Source organism: Loxodonta africana, chromosome 3 (assembly GCF_030014295.1).
Source record: "Loxodonta africana isolate mLoxAfr1 chromosome 3, mLoxAfr1.hap2, whole genome shotgun sequence".
NCBI lineage: Eukaryota > Metazoa > Chordata > Mammalia > Proboscidea > Elephantidae > Loxodonta > Loxodonta africana.
The window spans coordinates 24169045-24192792 of record NC_087344.1 but is presented as its reverse complement, the minus strand read 5'-3'; the positions used below and the strand labels follow the sequence as shown (position 1 = coordinate 24192792).

Below are 23748 nucleotides of genomic sequence, written 5' to 3'. Positions count from 1 at the left end.
TGGAAGAACAAGCAGCTTGCAGTACACTGTCTGCTGTCTGCTGCCTGCCTTTCTCTCCTTCAGAGAATTACGATGGGCAGGTGTGGGAAACAGGATTCCTGACACCTGCTCACCTGGCCAAAACACTCAGGCCCTGGAAGAGTCCAGGATGGAAAATGCTGAAGCCAAGGAAGGAAGTTCATCCCAAGAGAAGGCCTAAACAGTTCCTCAAAAAAGTTAGACATAGGATTTCCATACAATCCAGCAATTCCACTTCTAGGTATAGACCCCAAAGATTTGAAAGCAGGAACATAGATACATGTACACCAATGTTCATTACAGCACAATTCATAATAGCCAAAAGGTGGAAGCCTAAGCGTCCATCAAAAGATGAATAGATAAACAAAATGTGATCCCTTCATACAATGGACTACTACTCAGCCAGAAAGCATGAAATCCTGATACACGCTACCACTTGGTGGAACCTTGAAAACATTAGGCTAAGTGAACCAAGTCAGACACAAAAGGACAAATATTACATGATCCCACTTATATGTACTATTTAGTATAGACAAATGTATAGAGACCAAAATTTATTAGTGGTTACCAAGGGTGGGCAGGAGGGAGAGTCACTGCTTAGGCGACAATGAGCTTCTGTTAAGGATGATGAAAAAACGTTGGAAACCTAATGGTGATGGTTGAACATGATGAACACAATGTCACTGAGTTGTACATATGAGGAGTGATGATATGACAAACATTTTGCTACATATATTTACAACTGGGAAAAAAAAAAAAGACTGAGAGAGAGAGGGCCTAAAGCTTCCATAGCCTGGTTTACCCCTAAGTCATGAGGGGGTGTTTCCCCTTGGCCCGCCCAGTTCCCACGTCCCCGCAGTGGCTGGACCATCTCTTCTTCCAGGGAACTGTTGGTGAGTGCTCCAAGCCTAGCCTGCTCTCAGATCCAAACATACGTACGCCCCACATCCCAACACCAGGACTTTGTACTCTCCCTGGGACACTTCAGAGCAATTCCATCTTGGGCACCCGCTCTCTCCCATCCTTCTCAGGAACAAGTGCTGCCTCGCCCTGAGCAGTAACCCAGCCAACTTCGTGGCCATCACCAGCCCACTACCGGAGCAGGTGCTACCTTCGTTCGTTTATTGAGCACACACCTTATGCCACACGATTTAATGAGGAAACTGAGGCACAAAGTCCCACAGCTAGTAAAATGGCAGGGCATGAGCCTAACCCATATAGTGGATTAAACAATGTCTCCCAAAAGAGATATAAACACATCCTAACCCCCAGAGCCTCTGAAGGTGACCTTATTTGAGAAAAGGGTCTTCGCAGCTATAACTAAGCATCTCGAGATAGGATTATCCTGGATATAGGGTGGGCCCTAAATTCAATGACAAGTGCTTTTACAAGAAAAGATGAGGGCACAAAGACAATGGGGAAAAAGCCGTGTTGAAGACAGAGGCAGATTGGAGTGATGCTGCCCTAAGCCAAGCAACACCTGGAGCCACCAAAAGCTGGAAGAGGCAAGGAAGGATCCTCCCCCAGAAACTTCGGAGGGAGCACCGCCTTGCTGACACCTTGATTCCGGATTCTGGCCTCCCGAACTGTAAGAAAATAAATTTCTGTTGTTTTAAGCCACCACATTTATGGTAACCGTTTAGCAGCTGTAGAAAACTGATACACCCAGCTTTGGCCGACTCCAGGAGCCACACTCCTAACCCCACGCCACTGTTACTTGAGCATCATAAATGAAAAAACTTCCAGTTACTTAATAATACATCATCCCGGATTAAGGAGCCCAGCTTGAAAAACGCAGACTTTTTCCTCTTTAAGCACGTTTCTGTTATGAGTTACCTTTAAAAAAGAAGTGTTGTCTTTAGTACAAGTAATAACTTCAAGATTATCAACCAAACAAAAACACAAAACGTAAAATCTCTCCTGGAGTCAGATGTTAAAAATCAGAGAAACTGGGAATGGGATATATGGGAACTCTCTGTACTATCTTCACAATAGTTCTATCAATCTAAAACTTCTAAAATAAAAAAGTTTATTGGGAAACGAACAACAACAACAAACCCTGGAACTCCTTGAGAGTAAGCCCTCTGAGGCCAAGTTCTGGGATCCTAGTTTGAGAAAAACTGCCCTACTTTATTCCGCCCAGTATAGTTAGCCACAAGTGCTTGCCAAATGAATGGCCGTGCTTATGATCTCTAGATTCTGCTGAGCTTAAGAGGGAGCTTAAGTATCTGTCCAGAGTGATGATTCCCACCTGGGATACCCTTCTCCCTTCTTTGGTCCAAGAAGACCCCAGACCTGCACCAGCAGAGAGGGCATCACACTTCAGCCTATCTTTTCAAAACCAAGGTGCAAAGAAAACTCTCCCAGAACCCACTGCTCGAGGCTTCTCTTTGGAACACAGCATCCCCGAAGTGGCCAAAAATTCTTACAGGCCAAAGCCAGGACAGATCCCCCCTCCCCAGAGCATCCAAACGAGAAACCCTGGGAGACAAAGCAGAATGAAACAGAATAGCAAAATGTGAACCAGGAATCCAAGAGAATAGATGAGAAAAGAAAGTAACAAGAGAAAAGGAGGAACTACAAAGACTCAGGGTACTTGGCAAACACATGTAAGATTCTGTTCCACAGAAATGTCAGTTTTGGAAATCAGCTTCTGAAGATGTAACCAGCTTCTCACATCTCCCAAAAGAAGGCAGGACAGTGGCTAGAGAGGAGGTTACCTCTTACTTCCAAGCCGGACTTCAGCCTCGGCCCTGTCCCTACACATTTCCACCAGGGGCACATCCTGCGGCTCACACACCCGCATCCAGGAATTGCCCACTCCGGAGATCCTGACGGCCAAGCCTTCCAGATGGGGGGAACCAGGTCCTCCTGGCCACCTCAGTCTAGGAACCACTGTCCGACTGTCCTGAGCCCCTAGCCCACCCTCCGCCCGGCCAAGGCGGCCACACCCGCCCCCGAGGCTCCCAGCCCTCCCACACCCCAGGTCCTCTTTCCTTCCCACCCAGCCCCCACAGCCCTGCTTCCTCGGAATTCACCTTCCATTCTCAGCCCCCACTTCCTGCCCACCCTGCCCCCCAAATCCCAAGCCCCTCGCTCCCCCATTTCCCGCGTCCCTCCTTACTCTGGGCGCCTCACCCCTCTGGCCGCCACGCACGCCCTCTCTTCTCTTTCGGCCCCGTGACACCGTTTCTCACACCCCTCATTCCGGGCCCCCCACACCCAGGTCCCTCGGCTCTCATTCCAGGCCTCAGCTCAGCCCTAGGGACCCCCGCCAGGCCCCCACAGCTCAGGGTTCCTCACGCTCGGGCCCCCGGGCCCCGCACCTCGGACCTGTGTGGCCCCCTCAGGAACCCCCATCCCGGCCGGCCTCGTGCGAGTCCCCACGCGCCGCCCGACCCTCTGCCCGCCCCGGCGGCCCGGCACTCACGGCTGTAGAGGGCGATGCTCGCCGCGTCCGGGCCGGCGCGCACCTCGAGGCGCAGCGCCTGCTGCTCCGCGTGCCGCTGGATCTCGCCGTTCGCGTCGCCAATGGTGAGGAGACGGGCGCCGGGGAACACGGACACGGCTGCGCAGGGCCCTGCACCTCCAGGGGCTGCCACCGCCGCGCCGCCCGCGCCCAGCCCCGCCGCCGCCGCCGCCGCCGCTGCCATCTTAGATCCGGCTCCAGGCCCCGCCGCCGCCGCCGCCGCCGCGCCCGGGCCCAGGCCGTAGCCGCCGCCGCTGCTGCCGCCGCGCAGGCCGAGGCCAAGGCCGAGCCGGGCAGCGCCGCCTGCCGGCCGCGCGCTGCCTCACCGCCGCCGCCGCGGCCCGGCCCCGTGGCGCAGCGGCCCCTGGCGGCGGTCCTGGGCGCGGGGAGAGAGCGCGCCAGGGGCGGGGCCGGGCCTCGCGCACGCGCACCCGGCCCCGCCCCACGTGAACGGTCGCCGCTTTGTGAGGTGGCTCGGTGGCCCAGGAGCGGAGGGGGCGGGAGCGTGCGTCAGGGGGCGGTGCTAGGCAGCGCGAACACGCCCCGGGGCCCCGCCTCCCCGTCCCTGCCCGTCTCTCCCCGTCCCTGCCCGTCCCTCCCCAACGGTCGAGTTTTGTGAGAAGGCTCCCCTGACCGGGCTGGACAGCTCGGATACGCTCCTGAAGCTGGGCCCCGCCCCCTAGCCCCGCCTGGTATTGTAAGGCTGCCCGCAGAGAAGAGGAGTCAAGCTTCAACGAGGCCCCACCACTGTATTTGCCCTGCTCCCCTCAGTTGAGACTCGCTTTGTGACCGGACCGGCGCTGGGGGGCGAGGTCAAGGCCAAGGGACACGCCTCCAGCCCATAGCCCCACCCGGCCCATAGCCCCACCCACCCCGGTCCTCCCTGCCTGGAAAGGCCCTTTGAGATGGATCCAGTCTCTGTCCTCGACCTGAACCCTGTCTGGACGCCCCCTCCCCTAGGACTCAACCGCTCCTTCTCCCTTTCTCTATCATCTCCACCTCCTTCCCACTGCTTCCTCCACCACCTGCGGCCTTCACTGTCGCCTCCCCCCAGAAAAAAACTCTGACCCCTTCAAAAGCCCCTTGGGCCCTCTCAGTTCCTTCCTTCCTACAGTAACTCTCCCCTCCCTCAAATGATAGCCCAAGAATCCAGCAGAGCAGGGCTAAGTGCCCCTTCCCCGTCACACACAAATCTTCCATCGGAGCCGCCTTTCCCCCCTCTCCACTGTTCCAAGCCCCCATCCCGTTTTGGGGGCCCCAAGGTGGCTTGGGGCCACTTCCCATCCTCCCCAGCTCCCACCCTTCCCTGGGCCTCCTCATTTACTCCCTATTCTCCCCAATTCCCTCCCCACATCATTCCACCTCCTGTACCCACCGGTGCAAGGACCTTACTGGAAACCCAGTGTAGCACCCGTCTGCTCTCACAGGCTTCCCCACACCCACCCTGACCACAGCTGAGGGAGAGTGCCTCAAACAACCAGTGAACAGGCACTACCCCGCCCCCCAGGTATCCAGTGATTGGACCCCAGGGGTCCCAGGCTTGAAAAATTACACTCTAGAGGGGCCTTAGAAACACCTCAACATGTGTTATAATTAATAATTTAGCCATGCCTCCAGGTACCCTAAGCTCCAAAAACCCGGTGCCTCAGTCAGGTGCTGGAGAGAGGTACCTGTGGAGAGCGCAGCCCTCCTGTGGCCCAGTTAGGGGGCCAAAAGATATCCCCATCTCCTTCCCCGGTGGTCTTGAGAAGCTGAGAATCCAAAGAGGGGCTTCCTGCTTTCTGTCCAGGCTACAGGCCAATGCCTGTGCCCCTCCTGTTCCTGCTCCTCCATGAGGATGCTCCCAAGGCTAGGAGCCCCTTCATCTTGTCTATTCAATTCCCTGAGAAAACACCAGCCAGAGCCCCCAGAAGTAGCTGGAAGGAGCACAGACCCCTCACGGCTTGGCCAGCTTGAAGGAGAGGGCAGAATGGAGGACACACAGGCATAGGGGCCCCAATGATCAGAGCGGGGCCCGGAAAGTGCTGAAGTTGGGGGGTTCAGGTGAGGATGATGTGGAGGTGGGCCTCTTCTGGGGCACGGAGACGCTGGAGGCTGCAGTGGAGCTAGAGTGAGCATCCAGGGTGGCCACATCTTCGTCTGAAGCTATTTTCTTTGTCCATGGAAGAAAAGTGGGAGAGAACTGGGTGATTTCAGGTTTCAGGATTTAGGGTTTCCCCATGTTCTAAGCCTGAGACTCCCTAGCTCATCAGATCTCATCTCACCACACTGCCCTCCCCCCAACACACGCATAGAGCTTCAGGGTCCTTGGGCTCATCCATGTGACCCAGGCTTCAGTTTTCCTGTCCTCTTTGTTGCATAGAGGGCCAGACAACCTGGGTTCACATCCCAGCTCCACCACTTCCTTGCTGTGTGACCTGAACCAAGTGATTTAACTCATCTGTGTTCAGTTTCCCCTCTGCAAAATGGGAAGAATGCTGATACCCACCTCTTAGGGTTGCTATAGTAGCCCTGGTGACACATGATTATTAAGGGCTTAGCTGCTAACCAAGAGGTCAGTGGTCCATCAGCCAGCAGCTCCACGGGAGAAAGATACGGCAGTCTGCTTCAATAAAGATTACAGCCTTGGAAACCCTATGGGGTATTTCTACTCTATCCTATAGGGTTGCTATGAGTCGGAATGGACTCGAGGGCATACAACAACAATAGGGTTGCTATGAGGCTTTTAATAAAGGCATTAAATAGGTGAAATGCCTGGCACATTATTAGTGCTCTCTGGTGGCACAGTGGGTAAGAGTTTAGGCTGCTAACCAAAAGGTCAGCAGTTCAAATCCACCAGCCGCTTCTTGAAAACCCTATGGGGCAGTTATATTCTGTCCTATAGGGTCGCTATGAGTCGGAGTCAATGCAATGGGTTTGGCTTTGGTTTTTGGTAAGTGTTAAATGAACAAAGCAATTACTATTACCTCCTCCCCTCCCTTTCCAGGCTCCCTCAAGAGTCTACTCCCTCCTCCACTTTGGAGGTTCCTGCCGCAAATGCCAGTCAAGGAGAGATGAACTTGCTAAAACAAAAGTCCCTCCCTAGCTGGGTGACCCTGGTAAGGCCCATAACCAACCTCAGGGTCCTCATTTGTAAATAGAACTGTCAACCCCACCTCACAGGGTGTAAAGCTGAATATCAGGCTCTCAACACAGTAAAAGCTCAAGACATGACAGCTGCTTCATTGTTATTTTAACCAACTGCACAGCTAACAGTTTGGAAAGACACAAGAAAAGGTTTCCAGAATTTACCATTCAGGAAAAGAAGCACCGTGCATAACAGTGGGTACAGCATGCTATGGTTTGTGTAAAAAAATGAATAAGGATATATCATTGTTGTTTGCTGCCATAGAGTCAACTCCAACTAAGGCAACTATGAACAACAGAACCAAACACTGACTAGTCCTGCGTCATCGTCACAATCTCCTGCACGTTCAAGTCCAAGTCCGTAGATGAGGATTTGGGTATAGATGGGCTATAATCACATGCCAGCCACTTGTCAGTTTGTTGTACTATGGTGGCTTGAGTGTTGCTGTGATGCTGGAAGCTTCCCATCCCAGCAGCGTCGCCTATGGTGGACAAGTTTCAGCAGAGCTTCCAGACTAAGACAGACTAGGAAAACGGACCTAGCAGCTGAAAAAAACTAGCCAGTGAAAACCTTATGAATTTGAGGCCTGAGGTGCACCTGACCCAAGCTGTGGTGTTTTTAATCGCCTCATATGCATGCAAAAAAGCTGGACAATGAATAAGGAAGACCAAAGAGGAATTGATACATTTGAATTATGATGTTGGTGAAGAATATTGAATACATCATGGACTGCCAGAAGAACGAACAAGTCCATCTTGGAAGAAATATAGCCAGAGTGCTCCTTGGAAGCAAGGATGGCAAGACTTCATCTCAGGTAATTTGGACATGTTATCAGGTGGGACAAGTCCCTCAGGAAGGACATCATGCTTAAGGTAAGCATCAGCAAAAAAGAGGAAGACCATGGATGAGAAGGATTGACACAGTGGCTGCAACGATGGGCTCAAGCATAACAACAGTTGTGAGAATGGCACAGGACCAGGCAAGGTTTTGTTCTGTTGTACACCGGGTGCCTATGAGTTGGAATCAACACAATGGCGTTGTCATGGATTGAATTGTGTACCCTAAAAATATGTGTCAACTTGGCTAGTCCATGATTTCCAGTATTGTGTTACTGTCCATGATTTTGTCATCTGATGGGATTATCCTATGTGTTGTAAATCCTACCTCTATGATGTTAATGAGGCAGAACTCAGTCTATAAGTTTAGATTGTGTCTTTAGCCAATCTCTTTTGAGAAATAAGAGAGAAGCGAGCAGAGAGACATGGGACCTCATACCACTAAGAAACAAGAGCCAGGAGAACAGTGCGTCCTTTGAACCTGGGGTCCCTGCACTGAGAATCTCCTCCACAAGGAAAGATTGATGACAAGGACCTTTCCCCAGAGCTGACAGAGAGAGAAAACTTCCCCTGGAGCTGGCACCCTAAATTCGGACTGCTAGCCTCCTAGACTGTGAGAGAATAAACTTCTCTTCGTTAAAGCCATCCACTTGTGGTATTTCTGTCATAGCAGCACTAGATAACGAAGACAGGCACCTAACAACAACACTACTCACACGAGGAGCCTGGAGGTACATTGCTGATTTGTGACGGCTGCTAACTAAAGGTTGGCCATTTGAACCCACCCAGCATCTTCGCAGAAGAAAGGCCTGGTAGACTGCTTCCATAAAGATTACAGCCAAGAAAACCCTAGGGGGCAGTTCTACTCTGTAACACATGGGGTCGCCATGAGTCAGGGGCCAACAACAACAATATTCACATGGCTTGCATTTGTCCCAAGCAGCTCCTAACAGTGACTACCTGTGTACATGTAGAGGGAGGGCTGGTGGGTGGAGAGGGGTTAGCAATAGAAGGAAACTTGTCTGGATATATAATTTTGAATACAGATATATAAACACACAGCACATGTGAAAATTTAAACAATTAAAATGCATAATTTTTTATAAAAGTCACCAGGAACAATGGTGACAAAAATCACCAGAAACAAATGATTTTTCTCCTTGCTTTTCTCTGTTTTCCAATGTTTCACATAAAATGCCTTTAAAAGGAAAAATCACCAGGTTGGTGCCTTGGGCAGCGTGGCTCCTCACGGGAAGTTGTAGAATTTGCGCTGCTTGTGAGGTTTTCCTTAACAGCTCGGGGTTTGTTCCATGAGCTGTGCCAAGCCCCCTTCCCCCCACCATCTGTATATCGGTGACTCTGAGGCTGACTGCAGAACGAACCTCTCTCCAGAACTCCAGACTCATGCCTCCATCTGCTCTTGGGCACCACCGGGTGAGGCGACTTGTCTCTTTGTCCTGGTCCCTCCAAGCCTGCTCCTCCCCCATCCCAAGAAAGGGCAGACCATCCAAACCAAAACCCTAGAAGCCATCCCAGTCTCCCTCCTTCCGTAGGCTGCCCCCAGCCCCCTCATTCCAACCCAACCCCTTCCTGTTTTTCCCATCCCCTGAATCTCCCCTACCCTGCATCTGACCTCTCCTTCCACTTCCACTGCCAACAAGCCATACACTACTTCGCACACCTGGACCAGTGCTGTCCGTCCGCCCTAGTCTTTTGGATCTCACCCTCGCCCCCCACAGTCTGTCCTCCCCACAGTGACCAGAGGGAGCCTGTGAACACCTGAGACAGGGTACGCCCTCCTGTGCTCAGAACCCTCCATGGCTCCACCTCACTTGGAATAAAAGCCAAAGTTCTCTGACTCCTCACTCCACTCCATCCCAGCTATTCTGGACCATCCCAAGAATGTGTCCTCAGCCTAGATCAAATATTCCCATTCTTCCCCAGCTACCTCCTCCTTGTTGCTCAATCTCAGAAGGGCTCTTCCTGGCCTCCCATCTAAAATCGCTTCTTGGTCACCGCCTACCCCATCGTTCCATTCTACGTAGCATCCTCTGTTTATGTGAAACAGTCTTGTTCTTCCCAATGTCTCCACCTGCTACCATCCAGATGCCCTAGAAGGGTGTGTTGAATGCTCTCCCGCTAGGGTTGCCAATTGGCCCAATCCACTATCATCCCCGTCCATGGTGGCTGTTACGGATTGAATTGTGTTCCTCAAAATTATGTGTTGTAAATCCTACCCCTGCAGCTATGGTTAAGGAGCCATGACGGTGCAGTAGTTAAATGCTCAGCTGCTAACCAAAGGGTCAGTGGTTCAAACACACCAGCTGCTCTGTGGGAGAAAGATGTGGAAGTCTGCTCCCATACAGATTACAGCCCTGGAAACCCTATGGGGCAGTTCTACTTTGTCCTATAGGGTCACTGTGAGTTGGAATCCACTACCCTAGCTGCAAGGGGTTTTATAGCTGTAGTTAGAATCCCATTTGGGAATGGATTTTGTTATGTTAATCAGGTAATATTAGTGTAGGGTGTGTCTTGAGTCAATCTCTTTTGAGATGTAAAAGTAGATTAAGCCAAGAAGCACAGATGGGGGAAGAAAGATGCCAAGCCACATGAGATCTCCAAGGAACCAAGAAACAGAAGCTGAAGAAACAAGGACCTTCCCCCAGAGCCAAAAGAGAGAAAAAGCCTTCCTTCCTCTAGAGCTGTCACCCTGTATTCAGACTTCTTGCCTTCTAGCCTCCAAAACTGTGAGAAAATAAATGTTTGTTAAAGCCACCGACTGGTGGTATTTCTTGTACAGCAGCACTAGATAACTAAGACAGTGATCACACTGATCAACTCAGCTTCAGGCTCCCTGATGGTAGTCCTGAAATGTCCATTTGTCCAAATGGAAACTCTGAGGCTGGCTGCCTCTAGTGGAGCCATCTGCACCCCAGGTCTGTACTCTCCCCTGGGCTGCGAGGAGCCGGGTGAACATTTCCTTGGTCCATGGTGTTCATGGGTCAGACATTCTCTGATTTATCAAAAAAAAAAAAAGTACAAGTGCCAAGGCCACCCCTAGATGCACCTAGGTAGAGGAGTCCCATAGACCAGGGTTCAAATACTGGCTCTGACACTGTGTGACCTGGAGGAGCCACACCCCTCACTAAACTGGAGTTCTGAGACCCTTCCCTCTGAAAGGGAAACACACAATGGGGCATTTAAGCTGAACTCCCTGGAAGCAAACACAGATGTAAACTCTCCTTTACCAGGAGAGGACAACAGCATGCATCAGGTTGTCGCAAGTCTCAATGACCCCAAAGAGGGCACCAGGTCACTCTAAGTCCTCTGTCGCCATCCTGGAAGGCTGGTCCATGACCCCATCCCTGTCTGCAGGCACAGGCAAGGCTGACAACCACAGCAAGTGTCTTTCAGGGGCCTGCCCACTGCTACACCAAGGCCTGGCCAACATGCCACTTCAATCCTCTCATGCCGAGACTTTCCGGAACCAACTGTCCACTCACAAACAGGTTCCTCTTCAGTGAATCTGGGCTTCTTCCTGATCACCAAAGCTCAGAGACACCAGGTTGGCCCAGCCCAGTCATAATCCCTGCCTTCCTGTGGTTAGGACAGTCAGCAGGCAACTAGGACCAAGAAAACGAACCACTCACCATGGAGATGGCAAACAGCGAGTTATCAAAGGACATGTCTGTAACAGAAAGAGAGAGAAAAGCCAGGGCTGAGACTAGTTTAAATTTCCCTGCCCACCGCCTCCTCTTCAGCCTCCCCCCAGCCCACAGGCCCTAAGTCCACTGGGGGAAGGGAGCAGGGCCCATCTCCCAGCATCCTCTCTTGCTCCCTTCCAACCCTCTGTGACGAGTGAACTGTTCCACCTACAGACAGAACCATGTTCCTCCCCTGCTCAAAGCCCCCCTCCAGCCTCTGACGGCTCTCAGAAGATGGAGGCCTTGTCTCAACTCACACTTTCCTCACACTCCCACCTTCCGGAACACCTCCAGGCGATTCCATCTCTCCAGGTTCTTTCCCAAGTGCCCAGTCCCAACTTATCACCGAGCAACTCCCTGTTCCTCTTGCAGGTTTCCGCCTAAATATCACTTTTTTCTGGGCTGACCGCTTCATCCCAAAGTCCAGCCCTGCCATGGGCAGTTTCCCCGCTGGAGTGTGGGCTTGTGGCAGAATCCACGTCTGCCCTGGTTGTTGCAGCACCCCCAGATCTTAGCACATGGTAGGTGCTCAATAAATGTGTAAAAAAAAAAAAAAACCCGTAGGACAAAAAAATTGAGTTTCTTCACTCAAGACACAGCACATCTCACAGGCGGGCTGCCTCTTGCCCCCTAGTGGAGACTGGCAGAACTACAGGTTCTGGAAGACAAGTAGTATTTCCTGAGTGGTCCCTGCCAGGCACAAGGACAGCACTCAAGTGCAGCGGGGAGAAAGACAGTCACGGTCACAGTCCTTTTGCAGTGGAGCTGATCCTTTAGCAGGGGCGGTGAATGTTAAGTAGGAAGCACACAATGATTATTTGTGTTGCTGCTGAGGGGTAAGGAGAATTGACGGGTGCTGGGGAATTCCTGGATGATGCAACTGGTTACTGTGCTGGGCTGCTAACTGAAAGACTGGTAGTTCAAGTCCACCTAGAGGTGCCTTGAAGGCAAGGCCTGGCACTCTACTTCCAAAAAATCTGCCATTGAAAACTCTACGCATACCTCAAAGAATGTAATCAGTGTCACTAAATTGTACATGTAGAAACTGTTGAATTGGTATAGGTTTTGCTGTGTATATTCTCAACAACAAAATAAATAAAATTAAAAAAGAAAACCTTATGGAACATAGTTCTTCTCTAACACACATGGGGTCGCCATGAGTTAAAGTTGACTTGATGGAAACTGGTTTGGCTTTTATTGAGGGGAGGCATTAAGTAGGAGGAAACCCTGGTGGCATAGTGGTTAAGAGTTACGGCTGCTAACCAAAAGGTCAGCAGTTCAAATCTACCAGGCGCTCCTTGAATACCCTATGGGACGGTTCTACTCTGTCCTATAGGGTCACTATGAGTTGGAATCGGCTCGACAGCAACGGGTATTATGTCGGAAGCCAAGACCCTGTCTTGGGGGTCAGGGAAAGCTTCCTAGAGGAGGTGACTTTTAGAGGAGCCCTGAGGGAGAAGAGTGTTCCAGGTTGAGGGGCGAGTGAGTGAAAGGTAAGGAGAGCAGGTGAGAGGTGATGTTGGCAGGTGGAGGGGGTGTTCTTGACCCTAAGGGGACTGAGCCACTGAGGAGAAGGTTGAAGTAGGGAGTAATGAGGCATGCTGGCATTCTCGGGGAGGAGGACAGGAGTGAGGAGGCTCATACCTGAGTTGGCGAAGTTAACCTGGGCCCAGCAGGATTCTCGCTCTCTGCAAAGGAGTTCAAGAGAAAGTGAGAAGGACTCTGCCCAGCCTCCTACCAGCACTCTGGGGTGGCCTCTTAGGAAGTCCCGGCCCCAAAGCAGCCCCAGTATTTGGCCCTCAGCTCCTACCCATCCGCACAGCCTCCTTACAGAGTGCCCTGGGAGGGAAAGCAACAATGCCTGATCCATGGAGCTGGTACGCTGGGTGAGCCTTCCCACGTCTGCATCCTCTCACCGCCTGGCCAGGTTGATGGGAAAATGAAATAATAGAAATTCGCTTGCCCGAGCCCCTCAGCCAGGTGAGGCTATGATTCAAACCTCAGGTGGAGGCCAGCAGACATTCTGATGCCCAGGAACCGGGGCTACGGCCTAGGGGGTGCAAAGTCGGTGCTGAGCAACCCCAGCAGACCCTCCCCTCCCCCGTCATAGATTTCTAAATGAATTGCAGCAATTTTCCAGCAGCGGGCAATAAGGGGATGTGAGGAAGGCTCTACCACTTGCTCTATGTGTGACTGAGCACTGGGCCTCAGTCTCCTTATCTGTAAAATGGGGTTATTAATACTGCCTGTTTCCAGGGGTGCAGTGAGGATAATGTGAGGTCCTACTTGGGAGTCTCCTAGTTGTCCAGTGACCAGCATACAGTAGGCCCTTAATAAATGGCTCCTGTTCCTATTAATTGGCCCTCCCACTGGTAGGCACTGTTTGGGATAGGAATCCAAGAACCAGGCCCAGCTCCTTAGCAAAAGATTCTTGGACACCCATCGGGATCTCTTGGGCTGGGATTGAGTGTTTCTGTCCCCAAAACCACCCTCCGAGAGTCTCCAGGGACTGTCTCACCTTTTCTTCTGAGCATTTGTGGCTTTAACTGGAGACAAAAAACAAAACAAATAAATATAGTTAGATTTGGGTTCCAGTCCCATCTGGCAAGTTTCTAAAGCTCCAAAGATCTCAGAGAGAAAGCAGCAATTTCCGGTTTGTAAGGCCCCCTAAGGAGCCCTGGTGGCACAGTGGTTAAAGCGCTCAGCTCCAAACTGAAAGGTCGGTGGTTTAAGCCCACCAGGTGCTCCACGGGAGAAAGATCTGGCAGTCTGCTTCTGTAAAGATTTATAGCCTTGGAAACCCTACGAGGCAGTTCTAGTTCTATTTTGTCCTATAGTGTCGCTATGAGTTGGAATCGACTCAATAGCAACAGGCTTGGTTTTGGTAAGGCCCCCAGCCCTAACCCTGAATGCATCCCCCCTCCTTCCCTCATACACTCACAGCCCAGCCTTACCTTCTCATCTGGCAAGTTTGCCACTCACCAGGAGAGCCCTTGCCAACATGTCTTTTTTTTTTTTTTTCAATTACGGAGGTAACATGGAAAAACTTCAGACAATTCCCCCTGTCTACCACCCTTATCTCACTTATGGAACAGTATTCACTGCTGCGTTTTAGAGTGAGATTTGTCCATACTGCCTTCCTCTGTGCTCCAAAAAAATGGGTGTGAACATGAGCACGTTTATGCACTCCAGGGGTCAAAAACTGGCAGCCAGTGCTGTGTTTTCTGTGCCCACTGTTACCTTTCCTGATCACCATGACAATAGCCACCAACACAGCAAGGAAGAGGAGGGCTCCAACCAGGCTCAGGGACAATGCCAGGATCCATGTGGGTACTGGGAGAAAATGGAAAAAGAGAGAGAGGGCAGGTCATGGAGCTGTAGGGGGAGGGAGAGGGTGGGACACCTGTGGTTCCCCCAGGTTACCTTTGGGGAGCCAGCTCTCTCCCATGCTCCCCAGCCATATGGCTTGTGTATAGCTGGACCCTGGGGAATAAGCAAGCGTTGAGCCTAGCCAATTAGCATATTCCCTCCTCTGATCGTCACAATTGGTTCAGGGAAGGCATGTGGCCTAAGCTGAGCCAATGACAGCTAATTCTGGTACTTTGGCTGGACCACTGCAAAGCTAGCATTGCAAAACTGGTAGGATGTACATCTGGAGCTGCAGGGGATGATTTTGCCACCGTGACAGGGAAGACTTGCCTGGGAATAAAGCTCTTACAGACGGAAGTGGGACTGGCGAGTGGCAAAGGATTCCTGACTTCTTTGAGCACCTGGGTCCAACCACACCTGAAGCAATATCCTTATGGACTCTCCAATTCTATGAACCAACAAATTCCCTTTTGTTACTTAAGCCAGTTTGAGTCAAGTTTCTAGTTACTGCTATCTGAGGAGTCCTGGTGGTTTCAGCCTGGGTCCCAGGGGATCAGACAAATCCACCTCCAGCCACATAGTGGACTCCGAGGCCCACACAGAGGTCAGAAACAGAAGGATGGAAGCCCCAGCTCCAGAATTTTCTTCTCTGCAAAGGACTCAGCTGCCTCTCCCTGGAGAGAGAAGAGATCTCTCAGGGGGTTCAGGAGGAGGTGCCCTGACCTCAGCAAAGGTTAGGAGCTAAACCAGGAGCGGGACGGAGAGACTCACACTTGGATTCTCACAGTGTCAGCTCTTGTTTATTCATTCATCTGGGTAGGATGGCTGTTGCCCCCTCCCTACCCCAAGACCACAAGGCTGAGGTGAGAGAAGGGGGCCTTTGACAGCAGAACTTGTGGCGGGGAAGCACACAGAGACTGTTCTGTCACACAGCATACGGGCCTCTGCTGGCAACAAGGACCTCTTTGCAGCAGAAAGTTCTGATTGTGGGTGACACAGTGGTCCACCTGGAGAGGTGGAACCCCTGGGGGAGCATCGCTCCTCCCTTTAAGCCTGGATTCAGAGCCCACACCCTGTCTCCTCTCCTGGAGAGGCTGGAGATACATCAGCCCTTCCCCAGCTCCCATCTCACTCAGAGGAAAATCCTCACTGCAGCCCACAAGGTCCTGCACGTTCTACCCCTATCTTCTCCCTGCCCTCCTCTCCTCTCTCTCTCCCTTGTTCACTCCACTCCAGTCCCACTGGGCTCCTCCGTGTTCCTCCTGAGGCAGGAGCCTGCCTCAGGGCCTTTGCACAGGCTGTTTCCTCTGCCTGGAACGATCGTGCCCCAGATACTCACATGGTGGCTCCTTCTCAAAGATCACCTCTTCAGAGGGACCTCCTGTAGCCACCTTATGTTCTATTTAAAATGACACCCTTTGCCAGGGTGTATTTCTTCCTTGAACTTTACTTATCCCTGCTCACATACTGAATATTTATTGAACTGCTTATTTATCCTCCGTCTCCGCCAGGGAATGTTAGCTGCAGGAGGGCAGGGACACTGTCTCACTCTCTGCAGTGCCTGGCACAGAGTTGGTGTTCACAAATGTTTGTGGCCGAAAGGGAAAGGTGTAGTCTAGTGTGGTGGTTTACAGCCTGGCCTTTGGAGCCCACTGGAATCCCAGCTTGGCCACCTGCTCGTTGTGTGACTTGAGCAAGTCCCTTTGCCTCTTGTGCCTCGGTTTCCTTATCTGCAAAATGGGGAGAATCCCTGTACCCATCTCATGGGATGGTTGTGAGGATTAAGAAAGGAGAGATGAGGAAGCCACGGCGAGTTATCAGCCTGGCTTTTCCTATGCAGAGTTCCTGGCTAGGGAACAGCATATGCAAAGGCTCAGTGGTGTGGAAGTGGAGCTGTTGGCCATGCGGCGTGGGAAGGTCTTACCTGGGAAGGTAACCTGCACTGGCTCACTGAGGTCCGACAGCTGGGTCTGGCTGTGCTCCCCCATCACGCCGTACTGGCAGTGGAATGTTCCTCCTGGAGCCTCATTGCCACCACGACTCAAGTTGAAGGTGACCTCGAGCTGGTCTGCGGGGGCCTGCAGGAGCTGGACCACGTGCCCCCCACGGTACAGTGTGAAATTTGCCCCCAGGAAGCCCCTGGGGGCCATGCATGCGATGTGGATGGGGTCATCTTGGCTGCTGGGGTGCGGGGGCACCAGCAGGATAGTCGGCGCTGGGATGGCCAAGGAGCCTGGGGTGCAGAATAAGAGATGGGCATGTGGGTGAGTGGTTAGAGTGGAGGTTCTGGAGCCCAGGCTCCCCAACCTGGCTGTGTGGCCTTGGGCAGGTAGCTCCACCTCTCTGGGCCTTGGTTTTTATGTGTGTCAGGAGGATAGTGATTCCTGCCCTACTGCTAGGTTGAGGTGATTAAGTACCTGGCACAGGGTGTTTGAGTCATTTTATGATAATAGTGATGGTCATTATAAAACCAAAAAACCAAACCCATTGCTATCAAGTGGATTTCGACTCATAGCAACCCTATAGAGCAGAGTAGAACTGCCTCATAGTGTTTCCAAGGCTGTAATCTTTACAAAAGCAGACTGCCACATATTTCTCCGGTAGAGCAACTGGTGGGTTCAAACCACTAACCTTTCGGTTAGCAGCCATGTGCTTAACCACTGCACCACCAGGGCTCCTTGGTAGTCATCATGGAATAACACAACTATACCGTATGTTTTCACAAATAACGCACCATATAAATAACACGAGGCACAGCACATTTATGAAAATGGGGAAGGTTGTGTGGTTGGGAAAAGAAGTATAACTGGCGGGTTATTTGCGTAAAAACACGGTACTCCTGTTACTCTCATCAGCAAATACGTACTCAGCATTGACTACGTGCCAGACACTGCCCTGGGTGCTGGAAGCAGAGCAGTAAACAGGACAGAGAGATATGCATGCCTCTTGGACCTGACGTTCTTGTCCAGGAGACAAGGGGTGCTATGCATCCAAGCAGACAGGGTACTGGGAAGCCTGCATCAGTTGGGGCAGCTGCAGAGGGCTTCCCTGAACAGGTGAGTTTTGGGCTGAGCCCTGAGAAGGTGAGGGAGTAGCCTGGTGAAGGGCAGAGGGGCAGAGGGGCAGAAGGGCAGAAGGACCTGCAGAGCAAAGGCCCTGAGTGTGGTAAGAGAGCAGTGAAGAGGCCAGAGTGGCTAAAGTTGGGTGGCCAAGGGGGAGAGCAGGAGGAGGGAAAGGCAGAGGGGCCAGAACCCAGGCTGTGGTGAAGAATATGGATTCGGAGTATGGCTTAATGCAGGAGGAAGTTTCCCCAGAGACCAGTGTTTGCCCCAGCTGCCCACAGGCTGCTGAACAGGACGTCTGGCTCAGATGAAACCTACACAAGCCTTGCCTTGTTCAGCCTCCACACTTTGGCCCACCCTCTGCCCTCCACCCCCAGCAGATCCTCCTGCTACAGAGGCCGAAGGGACTGAGTTATGAGGCATGGGCATGTCCCCTCCAACGGATTGATGTTTCTGATATTCTTGACTTAGAGATGATGAGGAGCCCAGCAAGAGAACGCACCTCCTGGGGAGTTTCCAAGGCTCTTAGCCAAATCTATCAGAGCTCAGCTTCCTGCCTCACCTGGGAAGGGGCAGCTCTGCACTGATTTCTGCCCCCAGAGCAGCAAGGTAGGTTGGGCTGGGACAGTGGGGTAGGGCTGGTAGAGGGGGCGTTAGACTCACCAGCTGCAAAGAGTAGGACAGTCCAGGGCATCTCTCCTCCCACGTGTGGCTAGAAATCTGGCTGAGGCCAGAGTGGCCCACGGCTGCCCGCCAACTCCTCCTGTGAGGCTGGAGCGGGGAAAAGAGAACCAGTGCTTACCGAAGCCCAGTGTTTCCTCACTGGCAGGAAGTTGCACAGCCTTGGGCACTCTCTACTCTCCCCACCCCTTTTACTAACGTACATCAGATTCTAGCACCTCTCTGCATCTTGGTGGCTGTGGTTCTGCAGATTGGAGGGAAAAGCAGACGCCGATGGTTGGGTGTTGGTTTGTTTTTTCTCCCCCTAAGAGAACTCCTGGGCATGAGGAAGGGCAATGGCAGTGGGCTCTTTGGGGAACCCACATCCAAGACACAAACTGCAGCCCAAACAATGCCAAAATTGAGATAAATGCATGGTGAGGGTGGTAGGGTATAGTGGTTAGGGCTTGGCCTCTGTGACCTCAGGCAAGGCAGGGTCCTTCTTTGAAGCCTCAGCTTGCTGCTCTGTAGAATGGGTCTAAGAGTAGTGGATATTAGATGCAAAGAACTTAGGGTATGAAATGCAATGCTTAGTAGGTTTGAGTACTCCAAATGTGAAGACACAGGGAAGAAAATCTTCACCACTCAGGCGAAAGCACCACTAGCTCCAGAACAGAGGACATTAAAAACATAGATTGCATGACTAGTTGCCTCCTGTTTATAGCCCAAAACTTCCAAGAACCTGTCCTACCAGTGAGGTTCTTTGGTCACTCTAAATGATCCTGTTCAAATCAAGCAGGTCTACCTGGAGGTTCACCCCTGGGAAGAATGTAGGTGTGTGGTCATTGAACACCAGAAAGGGCCGTTGGAGTGAACATTTTTCCTTGGACACACGAAGTTCATTTTGACCTCAGGGCTTTTGCACATGTGTTTGACCTGTCAGGGACACAATTTTATGAGCCTGGTCAAATCCCACTCATCCTTCAGGTCTCAGCTTAAATGTAACTCTGAAAAATCTCTCCAGAATCCTCTGGATTTAGGAAAAACTTCCCTTGCTGCTCCAGACATGGTGCCTTGTGATTTTTCTTTATTGTAATTAGCATGTTTGTATTTTCAAAGAATTTATCCATTTCATCTAAGTCATCACATTTATTGGTATGAAGTTTTTCATATTCCCTTATTATCTTTTTAACGTCTATAGGATCTGTAGTGATGTTCCCGCAGTCATTCTTGATAATAGTAATTGGTGTTTTCTCTTTTTTTCTTCATTAGTCTTGCTAGAGGCGAGTCAGATTTATTAATCTTTTCAAAGTACCAACTTTTGGAACCCTGGTGGCGCAGCAGCTAAGAGCTTGGCTGCTAACCCTGGCAGTTTGAATTCACCATCTGCTCCTTGGAAACACTATGGGGCAGTTCTACTCTGTCCTATAGGGTCGCTATGAGTCGAAATTGACTTGAAGGCAACTAGTACAGGTAGTACAGTATACTCTATTTTCTATTTCATTGATTTCTGCTCTTTATTTTCTTTCTCCTACTTGTATTTAATTTGTTCTTTATTTTATAACTTCTTAAAGTGTAAGTTTAGATAATTGATTTTAAACTTTATTTTTTAATACAAGCATTTCAAATTATACATTCCTGTATGATAAAAAATTTAACTTTACCTAATTTGGCCTTCATCAATTCAACATTCGAGAGCAAGTTTCAGAGTCTCCTCTGACATCCATCTTGGTCTTTCCTTTCTTTCCTGTCTTTTCAATGCCTCTTGCTTTCTTCATGGATGATGTCCTTGATGTCATTCCACAACTCATCTGGTCTTCGGTCACTAGTGTTCAATGTGTCAAATCTATTCTTCAGATGGTCTCTAAATTCAGGTGCGATGTACTCAAGGTCATATTTTGGCTTTCGTGGACTTGCTCGGATTTTCTTCAGCTTCAGCTTGAACTTGCATATGAGCAATTGATGGTCTGTTCCACAGTCGGCCCCTGGCCTTGTTCTGACTGATGATATTGAGCTTTTCCTTCGTCTCTTTCCACAGATGTAGTCAATTTGATTTCTGTGTGTTCCGTCTGGCGAGGTCGATGTGTATACTCCCCGTTTATGTTGGTGAAAGAAGGTATTTGCAATGAAGAAGTTGTTGGTCTCGCAAAATTCTATCATTTGATCTCCAGCATTGTTTCTATCACCAAGGCCATATTTTCCAACTACTGATCCTTCTTCTTTGTTTCCAACTTTCACATTCCAATCGCCAATAATTATCAATGCATCTTGATTGCATGTTTGATCAATTTCAGACTGCAGCAGCTGATAAAAATCTTCAATTTCTTCATCTTTGGCCCTAGTGGTTGATGTATAAATTTGAATAATAGTCATATTAACTGGTCTTCCTTGTACGCATATGGATATTATCCTATCACTGACAGCGTTGTACTTCAGGATACATCTTGAAATGCTCTTTTTGACGATGAATGCAACATGATTCCTCTTCAAGTTGTCATTCCTGGCATAGTAGACTATATGATTGCCTGATTCAGAATGGCCAATACCAGTCCATTTCAGCTCACTAATGCCTAGGATATCGATGTTTATGCATTCCATTTCATTTTTGACAATTTCCAATTTTCCTAGATTCATACTTTGTACATTCCAGGTTCTGATTATTAATGGATGTTTACAGCTGTTTCTTCTCATTTTGAGTTGTGCCACATCAGCAAACGAAGGTCCCAAAAGCTTTCCTCCACCCACGTCATTAAGGTCAACTCTACTTTGAGGAGGCAGCTCTACCCCAGTCATCTTTTGAGTGCCTTCCAACCTGGGGGGCTTCTAAATAGAAGATTTCAAAGGCAGCTTGAGAAGACAAAGTATTCTAATGACATGTGCAAAGAGCTGGAGATGGAAAACCAAAAGGGAAGAACATGCTCGGCGTTTCTCAAGCTGAAAGAACTGAAGAAAAAATTCAAGCCTCGAGTTGCAATAGTGAAGGATTCTATGGGGAAAATATTAAATGATGCAGGAAGCATCAAAAGAAGACGTAAGCAATACCGAGTCATTGTACCAAAAAGAATTAGTCAATGTTCAACCAATTCAAGAGGTGGCACATGATCAGGAACGGATGGTACTGAAGGAAGAAGTCCAAGCTGCTCTGAAGGCATTGGCAAAAAACAAGGCTCCAGGAATTGATGGAATATCAATTGAGATGTTTCAACAAACAGATGCAGCACTGGAGGTGCTCACTCGTCAATGCCAAGAAATATGGAAGACAGCTTCCTGGCCAACTGACTGGAAGAGATTCATGTTTATGCCTATTCCCAAGAAAGGTGATCCAACTGAACAGAAATTGTAGAACAATATCATTGATATCACACACAAGCAAAATTTTGCTCAAGATCATTCAAAAACGGCTCCAGCAGTGTATCGACAGGGAACTGCCAGAAATTCAGGCTGGTTTCAGAAGAGGACGTGGAACCACGGATATCATTGCTGATGTCAGATGGATCCTGGCTGAAAGCAGAGAATACCAGAAGGATGTTTACCTGTGTTTTATTGACTATGCAAAGGCATTCAACTGTGTGGATTATAACAAATTATGGATAACATTGCAAAGAATGGGAATTCCAGAACACTTAATTTTGCTCATGAGGAACCTTTACATAGATCAAGAGGCAGTTGTTCGGACAGAACAAGGGGATACTGATTGGTTTAAAGTCAGGAAAGATCTGTGTCAGCGTTGTATTCTTTCATCATACCTATTCAATCTGTATGCTGAACAAATAATCCGAGAAGCTGGACTATATGAAGAAGAGCGGGGCATCAGGATTGGAGGAAGACTCATTAACCACCTGCGTTATGCAGACGACACAACCTTGCTTGCTGAAAGTGAAGAGGACTTGAAGCACTTACTAATGAAGATCAAAGACCACAGCCTTCAGTATGGATTGCACCTCAACATGAAGAAAACAAAAATCCTCACAACTGGACCAATGAGCAACAGCATGATAAAAGGAGAAAAGATTGAAGTTGTCAAGGATTTCATTTTACTTGGATGCACAATCAACAGCCATAGAAGCAGCAGTCAGGAAATCAAAAGACGCATTGCATTGGGTAAATCTGCTGCAAAGGATCTCTTTAAAGTGTTGAATGGCAAAGATGTCACCCTGAAGACTAAGGTGTGCCTGACCCAACCCATGGTATTTTCAATCGCATCATATGCATGTGAAAGCTGGACAATGAATAAGGAAGACCGAAGAAGAATTGACACCTTTGAATTGTGGTGTTGGCAAAGAATATTGAATATACCATGGACTGCCACAAGAACGAACAGATCTGTCTCGGAGGAAGCACAACCAGAATGCTCCTTAGAAGCAAGGATGGCAAGACTGCGTCGTACATACTTTGGACATATTGTCAGGAGGGATCAGTCCCTGGAGAAGGACATCATGCTTGGCAGAGTACAGGGTCAGCGAAAAAGAGGAAGACCCTCAACAAGGTGGATTGACACAGTGGCGCAACAATGATCTCAAGCATAACAACGATTGTAAGGATGGCTCAGGACCAGGTGGTGTTTCGTTCTGTTGTGCATAGGGTCGCTATGAGTCGGACCCGACTCTATGGCACCTAACAACAACAATTTGGCCTTTGTCTTTGGCTCTTGAAAAATAACTCTTGGAACCTTGGAATATAAGTGTCTTCCATAAGGACTCCAGGTTAGGTGAGGTGATGAGGTGACTCTGGGATGGGTGCTGGCCAGGCCAGAAAGACTTACCACATAATACCTCATGATTACCCTGTAATCATAGGAAGAGGGACTGGTCAGACCAGAAAAACCACCTTGTGATATCAGCCAACCTCAGGTGAGAAGGCCTGGAGTTTGCATGACATAATGAGACCCCCAATGAAAGCTCTGGACAATGAAGTTCCATGGGCTTCCTGTTGGTAAAAGACATCCATGCATATATGAGAAGGTAGTGTGTCCCTTTTCGGGCCATAGAAGCTCCACATTGAGAACCCTCACAGACCACCCTTTGTTTGTCTCTTTGTATCCTTTTCTTCCTATAATAAAACTGTAGTATAAAGTATAGCACTTTCCATTAATTCTGAGTCATTCGGTGAATTACAAAACCCAAAGGAGTAGCGGGAGTCAGCAGGTCAGAAGTGAGGGAGCCCACAGGGGACTCCCGAGCTTGAGGTTGGTATCTCGAAGGGGTAAAGGAAAATCCTTGAATTGGTAGCCATCAGGTCAGAAGTTTTGGAGCCCAGGGGTGACTCCCAAACTTGTGGCTGGCATCCGCCTATCTGGCAGTCTGAAGGACAATGTTCTCCTAACTTATAAGCTCTGACCTACCTCCAGGTGGCCAGGGTGAGAAAAAGGAGTGCTTCATGTGCTGCTGGCATCAGAGAAGTGGAAAAGTGAGGATTTGGATTTGATGCTGATTATTATCCTTCATTATTTCCCTCTAAGCACTACTTTCGCTGCATCACTTGTGTTTTGATATGTTGTGTTTCA

The 23748-nt window shown here is 49.8% G+C and overlaps 2 protein-coding genes across 5 annotated transcripts in view; both read right to left on the bottom strand.

Moving 5' to 3' along the window:
* The window catches only part of CARM1 (coactivator associated arginine methyltransferase 1), a 44693-nt gene extending 41022 nt beyond the window's left edge, over positions 1-3671 (bottom strand). For 2 of the 4 annotated variants that reach the window (XM_064280669.1, XM_064280670.1), the window contains exon 1: positions 3449-3671. In XM_064280669.1, coding sequence (XP_064136739.1) covers positions 3449-3671 — 223 coding nt within the window. Of the gene's footprint in view, positions 1-2738; positions 2931-3448 lie in introns of those variants that run through there. The other 2 variants (XM_023552422.2, XM_023552420.2) reach the window with 2 other exon arrangements.
* A 1234-nt stretch (positions 3672-4905) lies between these two features.
* C3H19orf38 (chromosome 3 C19orf38 homolog) lies at positions 4906-18418 on the bottom strand. The gene is made up of 7 exons (XM_003413369.3): positions 18249-18418; positions 16448-16756; positions 14395-14487; positions 13673-13700; positions 12799-12842; positions 11101-11138; positions 4906-5639 (listed from the first exon to the last, which is right to left on the bottom strand). The coding sequence occupies exons 1-7, from the start codon at positions 18277-18279 to the stop codon at positions 5490-5492; spliced, it is 693 nt and encodes a 230-aa protein (XP_003413417.1). The 5' UTR covers positions 18280-18418; the 3' UTR covers positions 4906-5489.
* Between the last annotated feature and the right edge of the window lie 5330 nt (positions 18419-23748).